This window comes from Enhydra lutris, unplaced genomic scaffold (assembly GCF_002288905.1).
Source record: "Enhydra lutris kenyoni isolate GAN:26980312 unplaced genomic scaffold, ASM228890v2 scaffoldscaffold4, whole genome shotgun sequence".
NCBI lineage: Eukaryota > Metazoa > Chordata > Mammalia > Carnivora > Mustelidae > Enhydra > Enhydra lutris.
Genome location: NW_019154088.1, coordinates 16,749,800 through 16,772,271, shown reverse-complemented (window position 1 = coordinate 16,772,271; position 22,472 = coordinate 16,749,800). Strand labels below are relative to the sequence as shown.

At 38.6% G+C, this 22,472-nt stretch overlaps 1 protein-coding gene across 1 annotated transcript in view; it reads left to right on the top strand.

Annotated features, from left to right (window-relative positions):
• LOC111158675 (fibrillin 1) overlaps window positions 1-22,472 on the top strand; it is a 229,692-nt gene that overhangs the window by 35,153 nt on the left and 172,067 nt on the right. Inside the window, exons 4-5 of the mRNA XM_022520875.1 lie at window positions 2,860-2,955; window positions 6,416-6,511. Of these exons, the coding sequence (XP_022376583.1) occupies window positions 2,860-2,955; window positions 6,416-6,511 (192 nt within the window). The remainder of the gene's footprint in view (window positions 1-2,859; window positions 2,956-6,415; window positions 6,512-22,472) is intronic.

The window sequence follows — 22,472 nt, the reverse complement described above, 5'->3', positions numbered from 1 at the left end:
ACATGTTTGTGGCAAAACAGACGGTTGAGATCCAATTATTTTTTATTAAGCATGATCCCCCAATCCAAAGATTCATAGTTCATTGGTTTATTGGGATCAGTGGACTAACTATGCTGTACTGTTTCACAAGTCTGACCAAGGAGTTTTATTTTTTTAAGGGAGACAGAATATTTTATGGAAATATTTTAGATCTGGAAAAGGTTTACCTGAAAGACAGGATAGGAAAAAATATAAAAGGAAATCAGATTTTTATTATATTGCACTTAAATGTAATTTTATCATTTTTCCTAAAAGAATTCATTCTATTTTTCAATTTGAACAAATAATGTAAATTCACTATTGGAACTACTGTTAGCGTTTTATCTCAAAGTAGCTAAATGGCTTTGTTGCTCATGTGGGAATGGAAATTAGCTCTTGGCATGAACCACTTTAATTGAAATCAGTTTGTGGGTTGAGTTCCTATGCTGCTTGACACATGACATCATTTCCTGTGCTTTTCCCAATCCTCACTGTTTTTCTAAGATAGGATGAAGCTAAGTTTAACTTCAAATTTTAAAGCAACTATACACCTTTTCCTGACCTACTTAGAATATTATCCAAATTTTCACCAAGTCATTCCTTTTGTATATTTGTAGATAGTTTTTTAATTCAAAAGCATTTTGGCTGAGACATTTTAATAGAATCAGAGGAGCCTAGAATAACTGTTTTAATCAATTTACTGGGTTGCTTGACTTCTATAACAATGCTCCAACAAAGGATTTAGTTCTGCTTTTATACATGGGGAAATGAAGATAAAATATTTTTAATAGCAACCTACTTAGGGCTGTGTAATAGCCTGGGACATAATGGGCAATTTCTCAGTCTTAGTTTTTGAGGATAGCTTTTGATGTCATTATCTGGTGGTGTGAGCTAAGTAAGTGGAAATTACCTTAGTAAAGTTTTGTACCACACCTACAAGTAGGCAAGGTACTATTCTAGGTGCTTAGGGGGTATAATTAATAACCATGATGCTTTCCACTCAAGAAGCTTTTGAACAAATGGGTTGGAGACAGGAGAAATAAAAAAAAAATAAGTTTTAGGTTATATATATTTCAAAAAAGAAGCATAAAGTACTCTGGAGTCAGAGAAAAGAGGGCTCATATCTAGTGGGAGAAGGAAGAGAGAACAGGAATCAGAAAAGATCAAAGAAAAGAAGATATATTTGCAGTGGGTCTTAGAGCTAGGTAGGGATTATTTGCTAACAGCTGTGTGTGTTGTATGCTGGGGATTAAGGGTAAAGGACAAAGAGGTTAAAGAAGAGATTCCACCAGAAAACGAGACCAATGTGTTCGGCATTTTGCATGGCACACAGGAGGTAGTGTTGAGTGAATGAATGAATGATCAGTAGATCGGGGACTGAGCCATAGGACATACTAGAAGTCTGCAGAGCAGCCCTGAAAGGCCCATGGCCATACTGAGAGAGGGAGGAAGTTCTTAGCCTACTAGAGACAGGGAGCTTCTGGTGGTGCTTCGGTAAGTGTGTGACAAGTTCCTGAAAAAGTGTATCACTTTCAGCTTGACTCAGTTAACTCTTTGTTTCTCTGTGAGGGCATAGGAAATATTCACTTCTGCTATCTCTTCCCCATTGTCATGCTGAAATCTGTGTAGCTCCTTATGGAAAATGGTCCTTTCTCTAGAGGTCCACAGCCACTCTTGATATGGCACTGAGAGTCCTAACCAGGTCTACCAAAGAAGGTGGCTGCTGTGAGGCGCCCTCTCTCTACTCGTAGTGGGTTTGGCCCCTATGCTCCAGGAAGGCTGAGTAGCTGATTGTTGTTCTTGCACACAAGAGGAGGGCTTCTCTTCTCCCTCTGTAAAATTGTGGAACCTTTTTCTGTAGGAATATTCTCCCATAGCTTGGAGAACAGGTCAGAGTATGCCAACTTCCAGTGCCCAATCCTAGTCTCCTTGTGTGGGGTTGTGTCAACAAGGATTAATGACGAATGCAGTCAAGCCTCTGTCTTCTCCAAGTAAGGTAGTTATTGTTTCCAGAGGACAAAGGGACAGCCTGGGATTCTGAACACTTCGTTTTAGCATCCTAAGTTATTGAACTAGAGACAGCCTACACACTAGAGAAAGGAGAGCACGCGTCATACTGTTGTTCCCCTTCACAAGCGTCTGTCACTCCAGTTTCTTCTAGCATCCCATCTCGCGTCCAAGGCTGCCTGCCCCCCATGGTCCTTCTGCCCTGAGTAAAGTCACACTTCTGTAGGTGACAGGGTGACAAAGAGTGGGTTTCAAACACTGCATGTGTTATTTAGTTTAAGGTCACGGTTTAAACAAGCAGCTCTTTCTGAGCCCAGGTTGGCTGCCTCCCTTATCAGGCAGCCTTTTATTAAATGCTCTTGTAGGCAGTTTTTTCTCCTTTTTGCTGTCTCCAAAATTTCTTTTAACAAAATTCCTTGGAATTTCTCCCTCAGACCATTTTCCTCGCCACCTACGTTGGGACTCTAAATCTTGTAACAGGAAAACTATTGCCATTGTAATCTTGTCTCATATGGTTGCTCAAGGCACTATTTTCTTGTTGGTATAAATTACAGAAATGACATTGAGTGGAAAGTGCTGCTAAATTAGGGAAGTCATTTAGCACCATTAAAGTAAATAGCAAAGAAACAATTGCATTGCAATTGATTTTATACTCACACATTAAAATAACACATTTAGTGTTGTCAGTTAGGTTATTTCTGCACAAGTATGTGAATCTTGATAAACCATTTCATTTTCTCTCCAGATCAGTACAAATCAATTCCTGTGATGTATTGCAATCTACCTACTTAAACTGCAAAAGTAAATAAGTCTTTTTTATTTTTTCTCTTTAAGTCCAACACTGTAACATTCGCTGTATGAATGGAGGTAGCTGTAGTGACGATCACTGTCTGTGCCAGAAGGGATACATAGGGACTCACTGTGGACAACGTAAGTAAACCATACTTATAAGTATCTTACTACATGCTACACTATGTAGACGAATGTGTAGACAGATAGTAGACAAAAAGAATACAGAACTCAGTGCTGATGGAGTCTCTTTGGTTACGCGGGATGTGGCATTTTTACAGAAGTCCAGTGAGTCTCACGGATGATCAGACCACTGACCTAATGCGCTTTGCACCAGATTTCTGACTGGAACCTTTGGAGGGCTGGTTTGACTCATTTTCTTCTCTTTATCTTCAGCACCCCACTTACCTCATCCCCTTCAGAATTCTTGTTTGTTCCAAACGTATACCTTCCATTTGATTGCTGAATATGTCCACCTGACTTTTGAAGAAGCATCTCGAAGTATTTCAAAACTCAACCTCATCTTTCTCCCCAAACATGTCCTTTTTCTTGATTAATGGTAGCTGCATCTCTCTAGTTTCCCAACCTAGATTCTGCTACTGTAATACTTAAACCACATGGTGTTTGCTTCGCTGGTTCATTCATGAACACTGTTTATTGCGGGTCTACTCTCAGTCGGCCCCTGCAGAAGAGGAAAATTCCTTTAAGAAAGCTTACTTTTTATTACACTAGGATGAATATATACACCCAGCAGAAAATTCAGAGAAGTGAAAACAATAAAAGAGAAAACAATAAAACAGTAAAATTCTCCATAATCCTGTCATTACCTTCCAGTCTTTTAATGGATATTTGGTACATGAGATCTTATTGTATGCATAATTTTTCATACTCCTTTTTTATGTAATATTTTATTAGAAGTATGTTATAGTATTAAACATTTTAAAATGCTTTAATGGTTGCAGAATATTCCATTATATGGATGTTTTATTATTTATTTAATGAATCTTTTTTATTTTTATTTAATTTATTTATTTATTTGCTTTTAGGGGACTAGGGAGAGGGGAAGAGGGAGAAGGTATTTAATGAATCTTTAATGATGAAGGTTTATTCCTATTTTTTCCAGAATTTGCCATTGTATATATATATATATTTGCTATGATGAATAATGTTATTAGAAATAAACCAAAATTTATATAATGCCCCCAAGACTGTCCATGCACTGCAGTGTGGTAAGAATAATGACTGAGTTTTGGGTAGCCCACAGCAGTAGTGTGGAGAGCGGAGACACAGGACAGCTTCTCCAATGTGGAAGACCCTTGAGCTGAATCTTCAAGGATGGGGCGGAGATCCCTTGTCAGATGATGAGAGGTGGGCTTCTCATGCAGCTGGCACAGCCTGGTGGAAACACAAGATCATGGCATAGGACAAGCCGTCAGACACAGCACGTGTTTTGGTGTTACTGAGGGAGGTGAGGGGAAGGGAGATAAGGTCAGAATGGAAGCCATGGACCAGGTTTTGAGTGCCTTTATGAATACCATGTTTGCATCCACGACAGAGCCAGGGAAGAGGAGTGGGTTAACAGCCAAGAGCATTCCTCTGTTGAATGATTTACTCTCCATTTACCATATGCGAAGCACATTTTCAAACTCTTCACATGCATTAACTCATTGAATAAAACAGCAGTCTCCTGAGATAGAGGTATCTTTTACCTCTAGCAGATGAGGAGGTGGGGCACAGGGACATCAGTGACTTGTCTAAAGTTATATGGGGAGGGACTGGCAGAGTTAGGTTTTGACCCCAAGCAGTCTGATTTCTTGGCCTGTGCCTTTATTGCTATGAAATGCTGGCCTCAGGCACTTTACTTACAATGGTTTACAATGAGAAAGATTTCAGTGGCCACAAGTAATGCTGTAATTGCAGGGGGAAGAAACAGGAAGCAGGAAGACTGGTACCGGGGCTGTGGCTAGAGAGCTGGTGGGAGGGGGTGGAGTCAAAGGCATTTTTGGAAAAAAAATCATGAAGAGCTGCTGGACATCTTCCTGCTCCCTTTGGTGCTCCTTGAGGGAGTTTAGCCCCAATTCTACCACATGACAGGCATTTAGTTAACACTAGCAGAGTTAGAAAAACTTTCCCAGACCTTACTTTCCCAATCTATACAATGGGATGGTTGGCTTAGGCCATCTCAAGATTTCTTTTCTGTTTAAAATCTTCTCCTTCTCCCCTGACTGTAAATCAAGAGGCAAATCAAAACAATGAATATACATAAACCTCTCTAATTTGGTGATGAGAAATGGGCTTTTACCATAGTTCTGGCTATAAGGGATTGTGTCAGTTCAAGTCCTCTGATCCCAAGCAGATGCTAAGACAGAACTGGATATACAAGAGATTTATTGTAGAAAATAACCTGTAAGGAAGAAAGGGGGAAGAAGGCATAGTAGGAGGGGAGGGCCTTCAGACTGCGATGTAGGTCTCACCCCCCATGCAGGGAGAGAGGGACTGCGTAGGTTGTATAGAAGGTGCCTCAGACCAGAATGAAGCCTTGGTCAGTCCAATGGTGAGCCCAGAGCGAAGATCTCCCATGGGGAGAGTTCCATGATGGGAGAAATGCTCAGTCTCTGGTACCCCGCTAAGCTTAGTCATTGGATGGTAGCAGCCAATCAAGGGCAGTTCTGTGTCCTTGGCGTGAACATGAAGCAGGTCTGAAGGTGCAATAGCTGGGGGCTATCAGCCAGCTAAGCTCCTTACAGTAGGTTTTCTTGGAAGGAGATCTGAGCAGCTCAACTCCATGACTGCCACGAGGATACAGATAAAGTGTGCAGGAAATACATGAAGGAGGAATTAATTCAAAAGGAGGAGCTATTAGGTAAGCCTCATGTTGGAATGAGATGGGAGCTGGACTTTGAAGTGTGGGTGGTATTGGCAAATTTGGCTCAGAAGAGCCTACCACCTATGGATAAAAATGTCTAGAAAGAGGCCACGCGTGAAGGAATTGCAGGAAATTGTACAGAGAGGAGTTGTTCGGGGCACAAGCTCTCAGAGCCTATTTTAATGCCTTTTCTGGCAAGTAAATTGTCCCTCCCTCAAGCATCGCTGGACTTATCTCATGAATAGACTGTTAGAACAGTCAGTTGGGTCTTCATTATGGCACATAAATATGGTCGGAATTAATGTTTGATTGTTTGCAGTTAATTGTGTGATTTAACATACCATATTTCTGTAACAGTGACAGAGGCCAGCGTTTTCACTCACGGGAGCCCTCAAATCATAAGCAAAAGAGTCAGCTTGCTAAAATGCAGTTCTCCTCCACTGACATCTCCTATAAACCACCATTTTAGATACAGAACTGAAAGCATTGCTCAGCTACTTCCCAGAATGAAGCTGTCGCATCAACATGGGTTTAAACTCACTTATTCCTGGCAGTTTAACCCGAGTTGACTGAGGAGCATATGCAGAGCTGGAACTGGAGCAAACCTGTGGAAAATAAACACCAGGATGATTATTTAGGTTTTTTTATTGTTGTCCCTCAGGGGATGGTAAGTGTTACGTCATCAGCATCTGCTTTCAGGTAACGGCTCTCAGCTCCTCTCTCCTTCCCTTCCAGCTGTCTGTGAGAGCGGCTGCCTCAATGGAGGCAGGTGTGTGGCTCCGAATCGATGTGCCTGCACTTACGGCTTTACCGGACCCCAGTGTGAAAGAGGTAACTTTTTTTAGTGGATTACTATAAATATGTTCTGGTGGCTAAAGCTATTCCTGACTTAAGCACGTGTTGGCTTTATAGAGCTCCTGCCTGAATTTTGCTGAACTTTAAGGAAGTTTCTGATTTGTCACTGGGAAGGTTCCTGCGATGACAAGACAGTGGCCCTACGTCTAGGCATGTTATTCTGTGATTCTTGCCAGGGGCCTGCAGGACTCACTAGTGCGCCTAGGCGTAAGTACCAGTTGGCAGGCATCAAGATAAAAAGGGGAGAATTTTCCAAAGGGGTAAGGATTGAGCTCCTCGTTGTTCTAGTAAATTAGAGAAGTGGCTCCACATGAAACATCTCTATGGAAAGGAAAAAATTTAGAGTGAAGGAAAATACTCTTAAAGATCTGTGAGGACCTACTGGGGACCATAGTGGCATACAGATGTAGCATCCAAAATGCACTGGAAATGTCAGTTGCGGAGGAGCTGGGCTTTCAAGTACGTGGTTTATCCAGTACTCAAGGCAGCCCTCTGAAGTGCATATTCTTATGGAAAGACCAAGTCTCCGGGAGGACAAGGGATCTGCATAAATTCACACACCTGATAATAGGCTTTAATGGAATGTAGGTTTTCTGCGTCTAAGGCTGATGCTCACTGCTGCTCCTAATTGAAAGAAATGTTCTACCTGATTTGCCTCTGTGTACATGCAAATGTGATATTGAGATATATTTAGTGTGACATATTGTTGAGTTTTCCCTCTAACCCCCTGCACTTTGGCTTTATTGATTGTCTTGTCTTTACATTCATAGTTGTTTCTCATCGTTCTGAGTGTTATGGTGAAGGTGTGGGAGGTTTATTTCATACAAAACTGTACAAATAGTCATGAATCTTTTAAACTACAGTCATCACTTTTTATCCCAAGTTGTATAAAGGTTTTTTCTGTTCTGAGATGGAAAGCTAAGATTCAAGTAGCAGATGTTGAACGTATGTTATGTTATGAACCAAGAGCAGAGATCGGTATGGGAGAGATTATTTTCTGCTTCTATTTTTACAAGTTCATTTAAACTCGGTTATTTGCTGATAAAGCAATAATACCTATTTTTGTATGTTGTAACTAGGTCATTAGTAATTGTAACAAGGGCCTAGAGTTACTAGGTCAATTACTATTATTACTGGATAAATTATATTGTATCTTAATTCAGTACCACTACATGGTGTGATGAGTAATGCATCAAGGGCTTTTAGCATCATTTTGGAGTCCCTCTTTAAAAGTGTTTCTCTGTATAACCTGAAGTATTTTTATTGATTTGGAGATAATATATCTCTAACAGTGTTCAGAATAGTAAAGATACCTCTTTCAGTTAGCTAGTATCATTCTGTGGCCTTGTTACTACTCAGTGAAGATGTTGTGGGGTTTAAATTGTTGAGATTAAAATTGCTAGTATGTAACTTGAACAGTGGTGTGTGAAAATAATTCCTCAGATGATAATCTTGGGCTTAATTTATTTTAGAAAAATCACAAACAGGAGGAAGTGATAGGGCATTTTACCTCTAAGAAAGTGGTTAATGATTTACCATAAAGAATATTGATGCCCACAGTTCAGGCATTGATGTTAATACAGTCTAAAATAAAGGGGATGTGATATTTTACCATTCCACAGTTATTTTTTCAGATAGTCTTTTTTCAAAAGACTTCACCTTTGGCCAAGATTAAGAAATGAAGGGAATGCATTGAGTTACTAAAATTCTAATAAAAACTGGCATATTATTCAGGGATTTCTCTATACTCGGAGTGTCTTTAACTGCTGCATTTCATTATTGCTATCCTGAAATTTGCACTAAGGCATATATGTATTTTGGTCCCATAGATCTTTACAGTGGGGATTATCTAAATAAAATTAATCCCGAAATGGCAGATTTTCAGGCATGTGCAGTAGTGGAGGTTGGGTGGGAAACAGGCTCTCTTTCATTGTTACCCTTTGCGTGTTGTACCCGTGAATACCGTCCCAGACCTTCAAGGGGACAAAGGAAACACAAGTACAATTTCCCTCACCACATGGGAAAGGGGAGTCTTTTCGATTCCAGAATTGAATTTCCACTTATACAGTCTTCATTGTTTTCTGCTGTTATGGAAGTCATCTGCTTACCTCTTTAAAGAACTAGGGGCACTATATCCCTTTATTCAAATGCATGCTCATGATTTCAAGAGTGATTAATAAAAAGGTAGGACTGAGTCAAGACAAATCTATCCTGAAGCACGGGGAAGCGTTCAGTGTGACTTCTGAAGGTGGATTAGTATATTGGTTAAGTTGTTTATCACTTAAGTTGTTTAACTACCTAGGCTAGTAACATTATGTTTTAATTGGGATATGGCTTTTTATTTTTAAAAAGAACTTCCAGGAACTCTTTACTAATCCCCTTTCTCCCTTCCTGGAGGCTGAGCCAAGTGCTCCTTCTGCATTCTCCCTTAGCACACTCTCCAGGCCTGTTTTGATAGCGCTCACCACATTATGTTGAAACAGCAGGTTCCCATGCCTCTCTCCTTGACTAGGGTATAGCTCTTCAACATTAACTATGGTTTCCTCAGCTTTTTAATTCCCACATGAAGTTCAATGCCTAATGCATAGTACATGGTCAGTAAATGTTGAACTGGACTTATTTTAAAGCACCAGAAAATCTGGAGATATGATTATCACATTGAACAAGTATCTCCTAGAAGTAATTGCTGTTTACCTATTTGTGGATAGTCCTGGATACTTATCACCAGTTTCATTTTAAGCAGAATTTACAGTGTTGATGACTACTTGAATTTGGCCCCATCTTTTACAAGTATGGTCTTTTAGGGCCACAAGACTGTCTATTTTCAGTTGGAAAGGATGCAGAAAGAAAGGTACATTTTGACTAAAACCAGGTGGCAATAAGCAAATAAACAACTTCCTATCATGATGTAACACGCATGGAAAGGACCTTTTCAAATGTTAGTGACTGGTACCTCTCAGGATAAGCAGCTTTGTCCCCGGCAGATACTGGAACTCTTTACATCTCTAACAACCTCAGAGAGCCGATGTAAGTATGGGATACCCTTTGGGGGTGACACTGGCAAGATTTGGATCACTTTGAGCCAGTAAGTGAATCTTAATAACCCATGAACATAGTGTTTGGATTTGTGATGGAGACAAGCGGTGGATCCATGCTTGAATTGCAAATCAGAACATTCATTCAACAAATGCAATCAGAACATGAAGCAAATTTGTCTCACTTGTGGCTTTTAGTCAGTAAAATAAATAATGTTTTTAAAAAATATCTAGGCTATTCTGTATTATCAGTTATTTCTTTTTTATGAAACCAAGTATGGAATAAAATTGTCTCAATACAAATATATATATATAGTAGAAATATATACAAATATATATATTTGTATAAATATATACAAATGTATATTTGTATAAATATGTACAAATATACATTTGTATATACATTTGTACATAATTATACAAATACGTATATATCTTAGCTAGTTAGCTCAGCAGGCAGGTGGCAGTGATACTGTTTCCTGTCTCTGTATACTAAAAGGAGAAAAGGAAAAGTAGAGACCTATGACTTGCTTGGCCTGGAGTGTTTACTTTTTGAAAACTGAATATGAATACCTTTAGTTACGTTTTCCAGTTTGTCACAGTCTTTACCACTCCCTATTGTGATGCATTCTGTTCACTTCATCCATTTTTAGTTTGCTTCCATTTAGGTTTGCTGCTTAGCTCCCATGGACACTTCAGTCTGCCACCTACTGTTACATTTACATAAAGTATAAATTGACACATAAGGTTTTTTGGATAGCTTCTTTCCCCCACTCCCCTTTGTTTTTGTCTTCTCTCTGCTGGGGTCTTGTGTAACTTAGTAAAACTTATCTTGCCTACCCTCAGTGGTATAGTATGTTAGCATTTCTTTCTTTTTTTAAAATTAGGATTCCTTTTTTATTTTATTTATTTATTTGGCACAGAGAGAGAGAGAGAGCACAAGCAGGGGGAGAGGGGGAGAGAGAGAAGCAGGCTCCCCACCAGGCAGGGAGCTTGATGCAAGACTTGATTCCAGTGACAGGAATCCCACCAGGACCCCGTGATCCTGACCTGAACCGAAGGCACACGCTCAACCCACTCAGCCACCCAGGCACTCCTAGGATTTCTTATTAGATTATGGAAATGAGATCAGTCCCTATTTTGGCAGTGACAACACAAACTAGTTGTGTATTGTTATAGTTACTGCCAACAAGAGTATATGGACTTGCATTTTCACTTGCCATCTTGCCTCAGAATGTTCACTACTTAAAATCTTATTAAATGCTCTTATATTAAACACAGTGAATCATGTGAAGGGATAAGACTTCTCCAGGTAATGATAAAAGAAAGAATGAGGGGAATAGAGCTGAAGTTGGAGATGGGGAAGGGATAATGATGAATAGGCTTAGGGAAGAAGAGAACAGAAGGTACATACTAAGAAACCATGAGGAGAAGCAAGAGAACCAGGAGAGCACTGAGCCAAAGAAACTAAAAGCAAGGAGTTTAAGAAATAGCTTGACAATTGTTAGACTCTTCAAAGGTCAAGAAAGAATGAGGATCACAGAGAGGCCTTTTGATATAGCAACAAGTGACTTGTACTGGGTTCTTAGCATGTACCAAACAGCATACTGAACACTGTACTTGGGCAATTTGTAACAAGCTTATAAGCAAAGTCCTATAATGAGTCCCACTTTACAGAGGAGTGAACAGAAGCAGAGAGAGGTCAAAGAGCTTGCCCAAGGTCAGACAGCTCATAAGAGGTGCAATCAAAAAACTGAAACCAGGGGCGCCTGGGTGGCTCAGTGGGTTAAAGCCTCTGCCTTCAGCTCAGGTCATGATCCCAGCGTCCTGGGATCGAGCCCCGTGTCAGCCTCTCTGCTCCGCAGGGAGTCTGCTTCCTCCCTTCTCTCTCCTTGCCTGTCTCTCTGCCTACTTGTGATCTCTCTCTCCCTGTCAAATAAATAAAATCTTTAAAAAAAAAAAAAACAAACCTGAAACCAGCTAGACTGGCTTAATAACCACTGTGCTATATTTGGGTCTCACTGGGAAGAGCTTGTTAGTAACAAGAAAAAATTTTTCTGAGGAATCATAAGAAGAAATCTAGAACTATAAGTTTTAGCATGGAAGTAATAGTTTTTTTTAAAAAAGCACTTTAAGAAATTCAGTTAGGAAAAAAAAAAAAGAAATTCAGCTAGGTAAATAGTTTCTCTCCCTCGTAGAGATGAACTAAGTTGCTTTTAAATAATTTCAAAAGCCAAGGGAAAGGAGTCTAGAGTATTGCTTGGGTGTCTCTAATATGGGGACTTGGGCTATTTCTGTTTGCTTGATTTTGATATTTTAAACATAAAAACCCACTCTTGGAGAAAGTTAGTAGCACATGTAAATTTACTCCAGAGCACTGAACCAACATTCTGAAATGTAGACACACAAAATGAATATTGTTGTTTGTGCAATTACCATGGAAAGAAATACAGTTTACCTATGACATTACAATTCTTCAAATCATATTTGGAAACTTCTTTGGAATTCTCTTTACAGAGTCAGCAATAATTTGAATGACTATGTGAACATTTGCCGTCATTTCTGGGATGCGTTTAAATTTTGAGAAACAGTCTAAAATAGGGACTATAGTGGATAGTCAAACACTTAAGTTGCTTGGGTTCAAAAATTGACTTAGCTTTTGAGACTCTTAAAGCACATGGAATTGGATTAACATTCTAATGTTAGTTTTGATATGAGCCAGAAGATGAACCCTTTTGGAAGCATAAATGCTAATAATGAGATATTTTCTATTGTTACCCATCTGGAGATTTTCATCATGTATCATCTGAATGTAAGCGTGGACATGGATTCTTCCCTGTCCCAAATCATTTGTTCAGTGTTAAATTCCTACCCGAGTCTAAACTGTGAAGACAATGCTTGGATTTTTGCCAAATCAAAAAAGTCTGTTGGCTGTTCTGCTGGTTATTAGTTGATAAAATATAGGAGAAATCATTACTGAACTGATAGCTCTAAGAAGAATGAACAATGGAGGGCAAGTGAGTAGAATAAAAATGAAAATGTGGCAATAATTTATAGTCCACAGAAAAACATGACCAGAGAAGTTGAACTAATCTTTGTTCATCATACTTGCCTCCTTCAGGGTATTGCAGTGCTAATGGAGTCGGAAAAGATGTTTAGGGTTTTGTTTGTTTGTTTGTTTGTTTGGGTTCTTTGTTCGTTTTGCACAACAGTGGAAATAGAACAGAAGGCAGATAGGTTGGCTATAATTCCAATTCATTCTCTCATGTGCGGTGTCTCTGATGATACATAAATGATGGTTTTGCCCAGAGATCCTTTTTAATGATTTCATTGAACAATTTTCAAAAAAACAATCCTGAAAGCAATTAAGCCTTTATTTTGTAAAATCCAGGAAAGCAGCATCTGCGGTGTGTTTAGTGAATGGAAAGGGCTAACATATAATGACCCCAATATTTAATAACCAGGTAGTCTATTTTGGATGCATTTGCCTTATAACAAGAAAGTAGAAGCATGACCTACTTTCAGAGGACTGCCTAGAATGCTTCACAGAATCAAGAGCTGATTTTCCAGTGCTTTTTTCCCTGGAGTTTTTCTGGATGGTACTGATGAAATCTAGACTCCTTTTTCCCTTCTGTCTCTCTAGAAGTATGGTTAACACTCCATTTCTGATACTAATTTTTACATATTAGGTGGCTGTAATTAAAGTCCCCAGGATAAGGGTCACAAGCTAACTTTATTCTCAAAGTGCCTTTGGAATGCAAAGCTCTGTGAACTATGAATTTCTTTTTCCTAAAATGTAAAAGGCAATGAACTACTCTTATTGAACTATGTTGAGGCACTTGTGAGCTTGCCTTTGGAATTCAGTCTAATGGAAAGTAAATGCGCATATGTAGATAGCAGGGGCTGAATGCCCTAAATGTTACCATGCATCTGAAGTGGTATTGCAATATTTGGCAGTTGGTTGATCATTGAATAAACTTGATCTTCCTAGAACATTTCCATGAAATGCATCTGTTGAGCTAGACATTCAGGTTTGGTGGTTGAGTAACCATATGCACATCGGGAACTTAATCTACCATGCCCCGGAACGCTCCATGTGCCTGGTATGAGCAAGTAGGACTGGTGGGAGGCCATCACAAAGCAGTTTAATTTTTGTCTCCACTTACTAGCCCTCTCAGCCCACTCAGTGGGCTAGTTTTCCCCAAGCTGGTGGGTGGCATTTTCTGGTCCATTTCAGAATGTCTCCCCTGTGGGTCCCTTATGTGAGTGAAGATGTCCGTATTCTTATTGGTTGCTTACATTTCCTCCCTCAAGCCCTGGATGTCCAGTGGTACCTCCCGCCATTTGGGACCTCTTTGTCACTCCACCCCAGGTAGCCCTCTGGGTGCCTTGTCTTGTGAAGGGATCTAAGCCCACTCCACACTCAGCTTTCTCTTGCTATAGTCCACAGTGATCTGCTGGAAAACATTCATGCATTGTTGTTGGGTGTTTTTTTTGTTGTTGTTGTTGTTGTTTTTGTTTGTTTCTTTTTCTGCCACAATACATTTTCAGAGTGCAAACCAACTTCAACACAATAGCAACCTCCCCCTTAAACCACGTCAGGCATCTGGACAGCCAGTTTCCTGGCGTTAGATGGCTCCCAATTCACAGTGTCCTCCAAATTGCAGTGGATACATATCATGCACTCTGAATAGTCTCCTGGTAGCCCCTCTCATGACTTGTCATCATAATGTGGTCTCCCACCAGCTTCCTAGAAAGCTAGTGACAGTCCAGCTCTCTCTCAAGTAATCCCATCTCTGACTCCTTCAGACATGTTTATATTCCTGTTAGACATGAGGGTTTAAGAGCCCTATGACCAGATTGTCATCATCTCCTTTGCAAATTCCGCATCATAGTGTCACACTTGACTTAAAATGTGGCATCTTTTATCTTGGCGCTTCAATTGAAATGTTCATTTTAACATCCTCTAATATCAAAATGAATCATTTAATACAGTTCTTAAATTTGAAAAAAATAGTGATTAAATTTGATATAAAAATTTCATATCATAGTTTCATCTTCCAAGACAGTTTGTTTCCAAATTTATTGTTTTTTTTTTCTTTTTAAAAGCTCTTATGAACTTTTAAAAAAGATGAAACTAGTTTTTATAAGTTAGTAGCTTCACTTAATATTTGGATCATTTTTTAGTCTTGGATACTCAAAGTATTATTGCAATACTGACCAAGAGAAATACAATGTGAGCCACATATAGAATTTTAACTATTCTAGTATCCACATGAAAAGGTGAAGAGAAACAGATAAAACTAATTTTAGTAATATATTTTTGTTTAACCCTGTATATCTAAAAGTTGTATTTTAATAGTACTACAAATTATTGGGATATTTTGCATTCTTTTTTCCATCCTAAGACTTTGAACCTTCATGCATATTATGCCACATCTCAGTCTAGGTCAGCTAAGAGCCAGCTGTGGCTAGTGGCTACCATATTGGACAGCACAGCTCTAGAGATTTGCTTCTAATATTACACATCAACACTTCTCCCAAGGTCTCTATTAAGTCACCAGTTTTCCTTCTTCCCATTGCCTCTTCTCCAACTTGTAAGAAAACAGAGAATCAGAACCTTTACTGATATTTAAAAATAAACCAATGTAAACAAAACAAAACAAAACTAGAGGTTTTAGGTTAGAGTCTAGTTTCTTAGGAATTTCTAAGTTGAATTTTGCTCAAATATAAGTGCTGAGCAAAATCTCTTGTAGTCATGTCAGTTAGGTTATAACAACTATAGCAAATATTTCATAAAGGCTCAGGCCTGAGCTAGGCACTATGGTGGAATCAGAAGGAAATTTATGGTTCTTGTCATCAGGGACTAAAAATCATTTTTTAAAAAGTTAGAAATGCATATGCAAAATAGTAAAATAACCAAAAATGTCAAATATTTAGTTATGTACAGTAGATGAAAAGTACCACAGTTGAGGGGAAGAGATAGTACAAAGACGCAGAGGCTGGAATTGACCAGGGGAAAATGGAGGGCAAAGTTGCCCTTAGGAAGTCCTTGCTATGCTAGCTTTCTCAGTGTTGGAGACCTATGAGAAAAAAAGGGGGTTATGATATTAACTTGCTCAGCTCCAAAGAAGGGAAGGTCTATTTCAAATCTCTCTGTGGTGCCCTTCTGTTCTACTGAACTATGGCTTCTGCACTATTTCTGTATAAGACTGGGTATTGGGATTTCAAAAAATTTATTTTACATATAAGTTAGTGGGTGGACTGGTCTATTTCTGAAACTCTTTTAGCTTAATGCCATGGATAGCAGCCTGGAGACCCTTACCAATTTTATATGCTCAGTTGAAAGTCCTTGAGAATGCTTAGTGTTTATGTTCCCTAGTTCTTTGGCCTCTAGAGAGTCTGTGCTGTTTTTGGTTTATGAATGTATATTGGACAAATATATGGGACTTCATGGTCTAGATGATGTGCCAAAGTACTTTTTGTAGAACATTAGTCCCATGGGGGTTCCATGAAATGAAGTTTCCATGGATGGTCAATAGCATTTTGGAAACTCTATACCATGTCCTCTTTTGGAGAGGCAGTGGGTGTATTAGCATGTTAGCTCTTGGGAGCACTTCAAGAAGATAAGTGTTTTTACTTAGTTTAACTCAGCACTTCTAAATCCATGAATTTTAGAATCCCCATCTCCCCCACCCCCCAACCTTTTCTCCATTAAATCCTTTAACATCTTTATCCTGAGGATCTGGATTCTGATTATTTTAGCAGTTATTCGGAAAGTCACTTGACATACCTGACAACACCTTTGTGTTCTATGTAGATATTTTAAATCCATATGCGATCCTTATCTGAAGATGAATAGTTGTCTACTACATGTCTAGAGGTTCTTGGAGGAAGATTTTCAACATGTAGTAACTTACCTCTTGTGTTCCTGAGAGGATTCATTTGGCCATACACTGAAGTGCAATATGAAACACCCATTCTCAGGGGTTTGGTTTTCAAACACTCTAAAGTATCACCTAGGTGAGGTGGTGGGTGGGTTACTGGCATTAAGTAGAGATAAACACCTGGTTCAGAAAGGTTTGATGGGATCAGCATACATGCCCTTTGGTATCTATCAGCATTGGAGGGTTCTACTTACCAGAACTGGAAGAATCGGTTATTTCTAAAGCCAGAGTTTCTTTTTTCTAGATTGGTTAAATTATTTTCTTTCAAGGTCAACTTTAAGGCTTACTCCTCCAGTTCTTTCCTGACCATAGGGAGCGCCAGCTCCCAGCTCCATCAGTTACCAGGCAACTTCACTGACATCACTCGCTTTGGCTGCACAGAACTCCTCCATATTTCTGTTTGATGGTTCATGTGTGCATTAAAGGTTTAGTCTTTGTCATTCACTTTAAACCACATTAGCCATTTTAGTATTTTTATTCCTCTAATGAATTCTTTTTTTTTTCTTCATTATATTTTTAAATAAATAAAGGACCCAGTCCTTATCTTTGGATATGTATGTATGTATGTATGTATGTATGTGTGTATATATATATATATATATATAGTTTTTAATGATGTTTATTAGGAAGTAAGGAATGAGCATGTTCATTGTGTGAAAAACTTTTTTCCATGCACATTTACTGATTCTTGCACTGAGACACTTATATCAGCATGAAAACATCTAGAATCCTGTTTTGCCTTTTAGGAAGCCTTATAAATAAGTCATAATATTTTAAGTTTTCTTAAAAGTATTTTCTTTACTAAATGAAACATAAATGACATATTAATTTAAAAATATGAATAAATGTATATACACAGGCATGAATATATATGTGAATACACACACACATATATTTTTTAACTAGTGTTTCTTAAAAAAAATTAAATTTGACCTATCAGATCCCATGATCTGGGAATTATCAGATTTGGTGATCTAGTTCTAATTTGGGGGCTAATAAAATGCCGATTTATATGTAGTTTTCTAGTTGGGCTACAGTGCTTCCTATAGACCAAAGAACAAAAATTATGTCTCATTGAGTACCGAGCCCAGTGCTGTGAGGAGAGCAGGTATTTATTAAATCTTTGTTGATTTACTTAATTTAACTATGGGATCTTGAAGTTGTTGAGAGATATCATTTAAATATTAAGTATACTTGTTTAATTCAACTTGTTTAAAAAAAGTATTCTGAACAATAGCACCTATAAATGCCTCTGTATTTCATGTGGAAATATGAGTACAGATATTGATAATTAAAATGTGTGGGAAGTGAATTATTCTGTGGCACACATGAAAGGAAATGTTCTCCAACTTTCGTACCGTATTCCCTTAGCAGCAATCCCTTTTCTCTGAATTGTTTCAGAAGAGCTCTGTAAGTAAACAGTAGATTGCGATATTTATTCCTCAGGAAATAAAGAATGTTCTAATGGTTCAAATCATAAAACAGACCCATCTCTGTCTCTGTCCCTGGAGATGCCTTACCCTCTTGTCTGCCTCCTCATAGGAGACATTGTTAACCTTCATGGTTGTAGGACACTCAACTAGGTCAAAGAGAAGGCTTGAGGGCTTGGGGGCAAGTTTTACCCAAATTGAAAATGGTTTTTATAAACATACATTAGTTCTTAGGGATCATTTCTTTCCTAAAGTCCTAATGGAAAAGGCTTATATTCTGTTAGGGATTCCAGTGGTTTATTCTTTAAATTCAAACTAGTGAACATTAAAAGACAAAGGCAAAACTGTGGGTCTCCAGAAGTAAATTTTGATTGATTCTTTGTATAATGATTTGTAAGCTTCATTTGCAAAGTGAAGAATATTTTGGAACTTTTTTGTTGTACTATGGGAAAAATAAAAGGCAGAGGCATACATACCTTTAAATGATAGAAAACTGGCTTTGGATAACAGTGTGTAATAGCAATTTGAACTGCCTGCCCTCTTTGAGGGAAACAGCCCTTAAACACCATAGAAAATTCTTTAATTTAAAAAAAAAAATAGCACAATTTGGAGTTGGCTAGAGCTATTTCTTTTCAGACCTTATTTAGGCTTCATTTCTTTTTACAGTGTTTTTCCACACTGCCAAGCAGAACAAGCTATCACAAACCCAAACAAAAGGCAATGACTGAGGAGTCTTTACAGCCCTTTACTGAGCCAACCTGAAGACTGCATGGGGCTCGTGTGTTCCCATGACTCCTAGGTTGTTATTCTTGATTTTTCATGAATGAGGGTAAATGATAGGAAAATTATTTTCAAAACTAAATTTTATTCCAAAAGAATCCTCATTCCAACCTATCACTATCACATGACAATAATTTCAGTGTTTTAATTTAAGATGCCTAATTAGGAGATTTTATGTTTTTTCAATTGCCTGACCTTTCCTAGAAAACTGGTTAAGAGCTCAGACTTTGGGGAAAAAAAATCTTATTCTCTGTATTTATGGGTCTGATTCTGCTTTTTGTTTGTTTATTCATTTGTTTTGTTTTTTAGATTCCACATTTAAGTGGAATCTTATGGCATTTGTCTTTCTCTATCTGACTTGTTTCACTTAGTATAATACCCTCTAGGTCTATCCAGATTGTCTCAAATGGCAAGATCTTATCCCTCCTTATGGCTGAGTAATGCTCCATTGTGTATTCACACCACATCTTCTTTATCCATTCATCTGCTGATGGACACTTGTATTGCTTTTATATCTTGGCTATTGTAAATAGTGCTATAATAAACACAGGGGTGCATATATCTTCTTGAATTACTGTATTCATTTTCTTTAAGTAAATATAAATATAAATGTAGTGGAATTATTGAATCATATGGTATTTCTATTTTTAAATTTTTGAGGAACCTCCCTCCTGTTTTCCCCAGTGGCTGCACCAATTTACATTCCTACCAACAATGCTTGAGTGTTCTTTTCTCCTTATCCTCACCAAAACCTGTTCTTTCTTATGCTTTTGATTTTAGCCATTCCAGCAGTTCTGAGGTGATATCTCATTGTAGCTTTGATTTGTATTTTTCTGCTGATGAGTGATATTGAGCATCTTTTCATGTGTCTGTTGACCTTCTGCATGTCTTCTTCGGAAAAATGTCTATTTAGGTCCTCTGCCCAGTTTTTAAATTGGATTGTTTGTTTTTTTGGTGTTGAGTGTGTAAGTTCTTTATATATTTTGCATATTAACCCCCTATTGGATATATTCGCAAATACCTTCTCCTATTAAATAGGTTGCCTTTTTGTTTTGTTGAAGGTTTCCTTCATGGTGCAGAAGCTTTTTATTTTGATGTAGTGCCAACAGTTTATTTTTGCTTTTGTTTCCCTTGCCTTAGGTGACATATCTAGAAAAATGTTGCCAATGTTGGCCAGTGGCAGGGTATTCTAAAACCAGGCACTTCAAACCTCCGTTTGGAGTTCAGTTTTGTTAAATGTGCCCCTAAAAAGCTATAATATGAAGCTGGAAATGAAGTGTTCAAGAAGAGATGTGAGTTTATCCATTGTATTATCAGTCATTTCCCAGGCACTGTGTTAACGACTGGAGATGTGCAATAATGCCTGAAACACACTTACCTCTGCCTTCAGGAGTTACATGCTAATGCGAGAAGCAGAGATTATAAAAGTAAACAGAGAAACAGCAAAGTACCGATGTGGTGAAGGTCACGAAGAAAAACAGAGGGTATGAGAGCAGAGAATAATGATGCATGTGGACTGATGGTCAGAGAATGAGAAGTTGCCAGCCATGTGAAGAGTGAGGGGAAGCTTTCTAGGTGGGAGGAAGAATGTGTGTAAAGGTCCTAAGATGGCAAGCCCATGATGAAATGCAAGAAGCATTTATGGACAGAGTTCAGACAGTAAGGAAGAGTGACGAGAGATGAGGTGGGAGCAGGGGTCAGGAGAATATTGTAAGCGAACATTGTGTGCAGCATATTAAGATATGAGCAGTGATGCAGTGAAACCCACATTGAAGAGTGAGAAGAACACTGTAGATTTTTCTTTTAAGATTTTTTTTTTATTTGACAGACAGAGATCACAAGTAGGCAGAGAGGCAGGCAGAGAGAGAGAGAGAGAGAGAGAGAGAGAGGAGGAAGCAGGCTCCCTGCTGAGCAGAAAGCCCAAATGCAGGACCCGATCCCAGGACCCTGAGATCATGACCTGAGCCGAAGGGAGAGGCTTTAACCCACTGAGCCACCCGGGCACCCTGTAGATTTTTCTATGTTGCATTAGAGCTGAGGGCTTAGGTGGTCCCTGAGAATCTGCCCGGAGGAACCCCCCAGTACTGACCTAGTTAAGGTGGGAGAGTGCTTTTTGTAGGTTTGAAACCAGGGGAACCTTGAGTTTTATGTTACTTACATTGCTTCTCCTCTAAGCATTGTGTTTCTGTTAGGACTCTGACCCCTAACATTCCCTTAGGAAAGTAATTAAACTAGAACTTAGATGGCTTGAAAAATACATAAAACAAGTACACCATGAAAATGGTTTGCTGAGGCATCAAGCATGTTGAGATAATTCATGCGTTTGAGTGGATTTCTCCCCAGGGAACGCCTTTGGATGTCCTAATAGCAGTTCTGGTATCAATAAATCATTTACTGTTTGGACAAGTCATGGCCACCACCTCCGTCACTAGATACATTTGTAATGGTTTATGTGAACAATAACAATAACCACCTAGCAACATACTGTTTGGTCATGTCATTCTTATAATACCACATGTGGTTTTGCCAGCTTTGGATGGATCAGCTCTTGCTGTGTCTAAAATATATATTGCAAGTTATACAGCAAATATTGTTGGAGGCCCACTGTGTAAGGTACACGACATGCCACATGGTTAATGGCTTTACGTAAGAATGACACATTGGTGTTTTTTGCTAATTTTTTAGTGCTTTCCCTGCTGCATGAGAGAAGGGACTGTATCTGTCTTGTTTCATCATTTTACCTCCAATGTTAGGCACCTAGTAACTTAGTATTTGCTGACTGGATGAATGAGTAAGTGAATAGTTTTTAGGCACATTTTATTTCTCATAACACAAGTAAGAAATGAATGGTCTGCTATCTCTACTTTTAATGGATAGTTTTCCACTTGACCTGTCAGATAGCAGGCTAAGTGAATTCTTTCAAGTGTTAATACCTCAGAAAAGCCAAAGTTATGTGATCTCCTCCATGCATGCAGTACTTTATAGACATATACACAGCCTCACGTGGTCCTTAGAGCAATCTTGTGAGAATACTTATATTTTATAATCAAGGAAATAGATTGGAAGGACCCTCTGTGTCTCACATAAGGCACACATCAAAGAAAGAAATCTGTTTTCTACCTCTGCCCAGACTATGGCACACCCATATTTCCCAACAAATATTTGCCTGGATTTTAGAGCTACAGTCATCTGTAGGATTACATTTGTTATTATTAATTATCTTTAATTTAGCTCTACCTTTCTTCCTTTCTCTCCATCCCATGTACGTCTTTGATTATCAGTTGGCCTGCTGATACTTGCTATTTCCATTCTCTCTGTCTCTCAGTCTTCAGACCAGGTTTTTAAAATACTAAATTTTATGGGACTAGGCAAATCTTTGCAACTGAATTTGTTAGGGAGGGCTGGTCTTTAATTATAAGCTGATGCTGTATGATGAAAATATTTTTGCCTAGGCCAAAGACAAATACAGTGATGGATGTGGGAGCTTAGCTGCAATTGAGCTGTGAATGGAACAAGAGGAGAATGTGGTCCCAGTGGAGCCTGAGAATGCACAGCCTCAGAGAATCTGGATGTATGAATGGATTGCTCTGCCCTGGTGTAATTTATGTAAGCGTGAAATTAGACCAGGTGTAATGGAGTGTGTATTCAGGGAAGGGCTGAGAACTGGTTTTTCTTTTACAAACAGTTTGTTTCCTTGATGCTCATGTCAGGGGATTTGCAGCTTTGTTCTTATAAAAATAGCTGG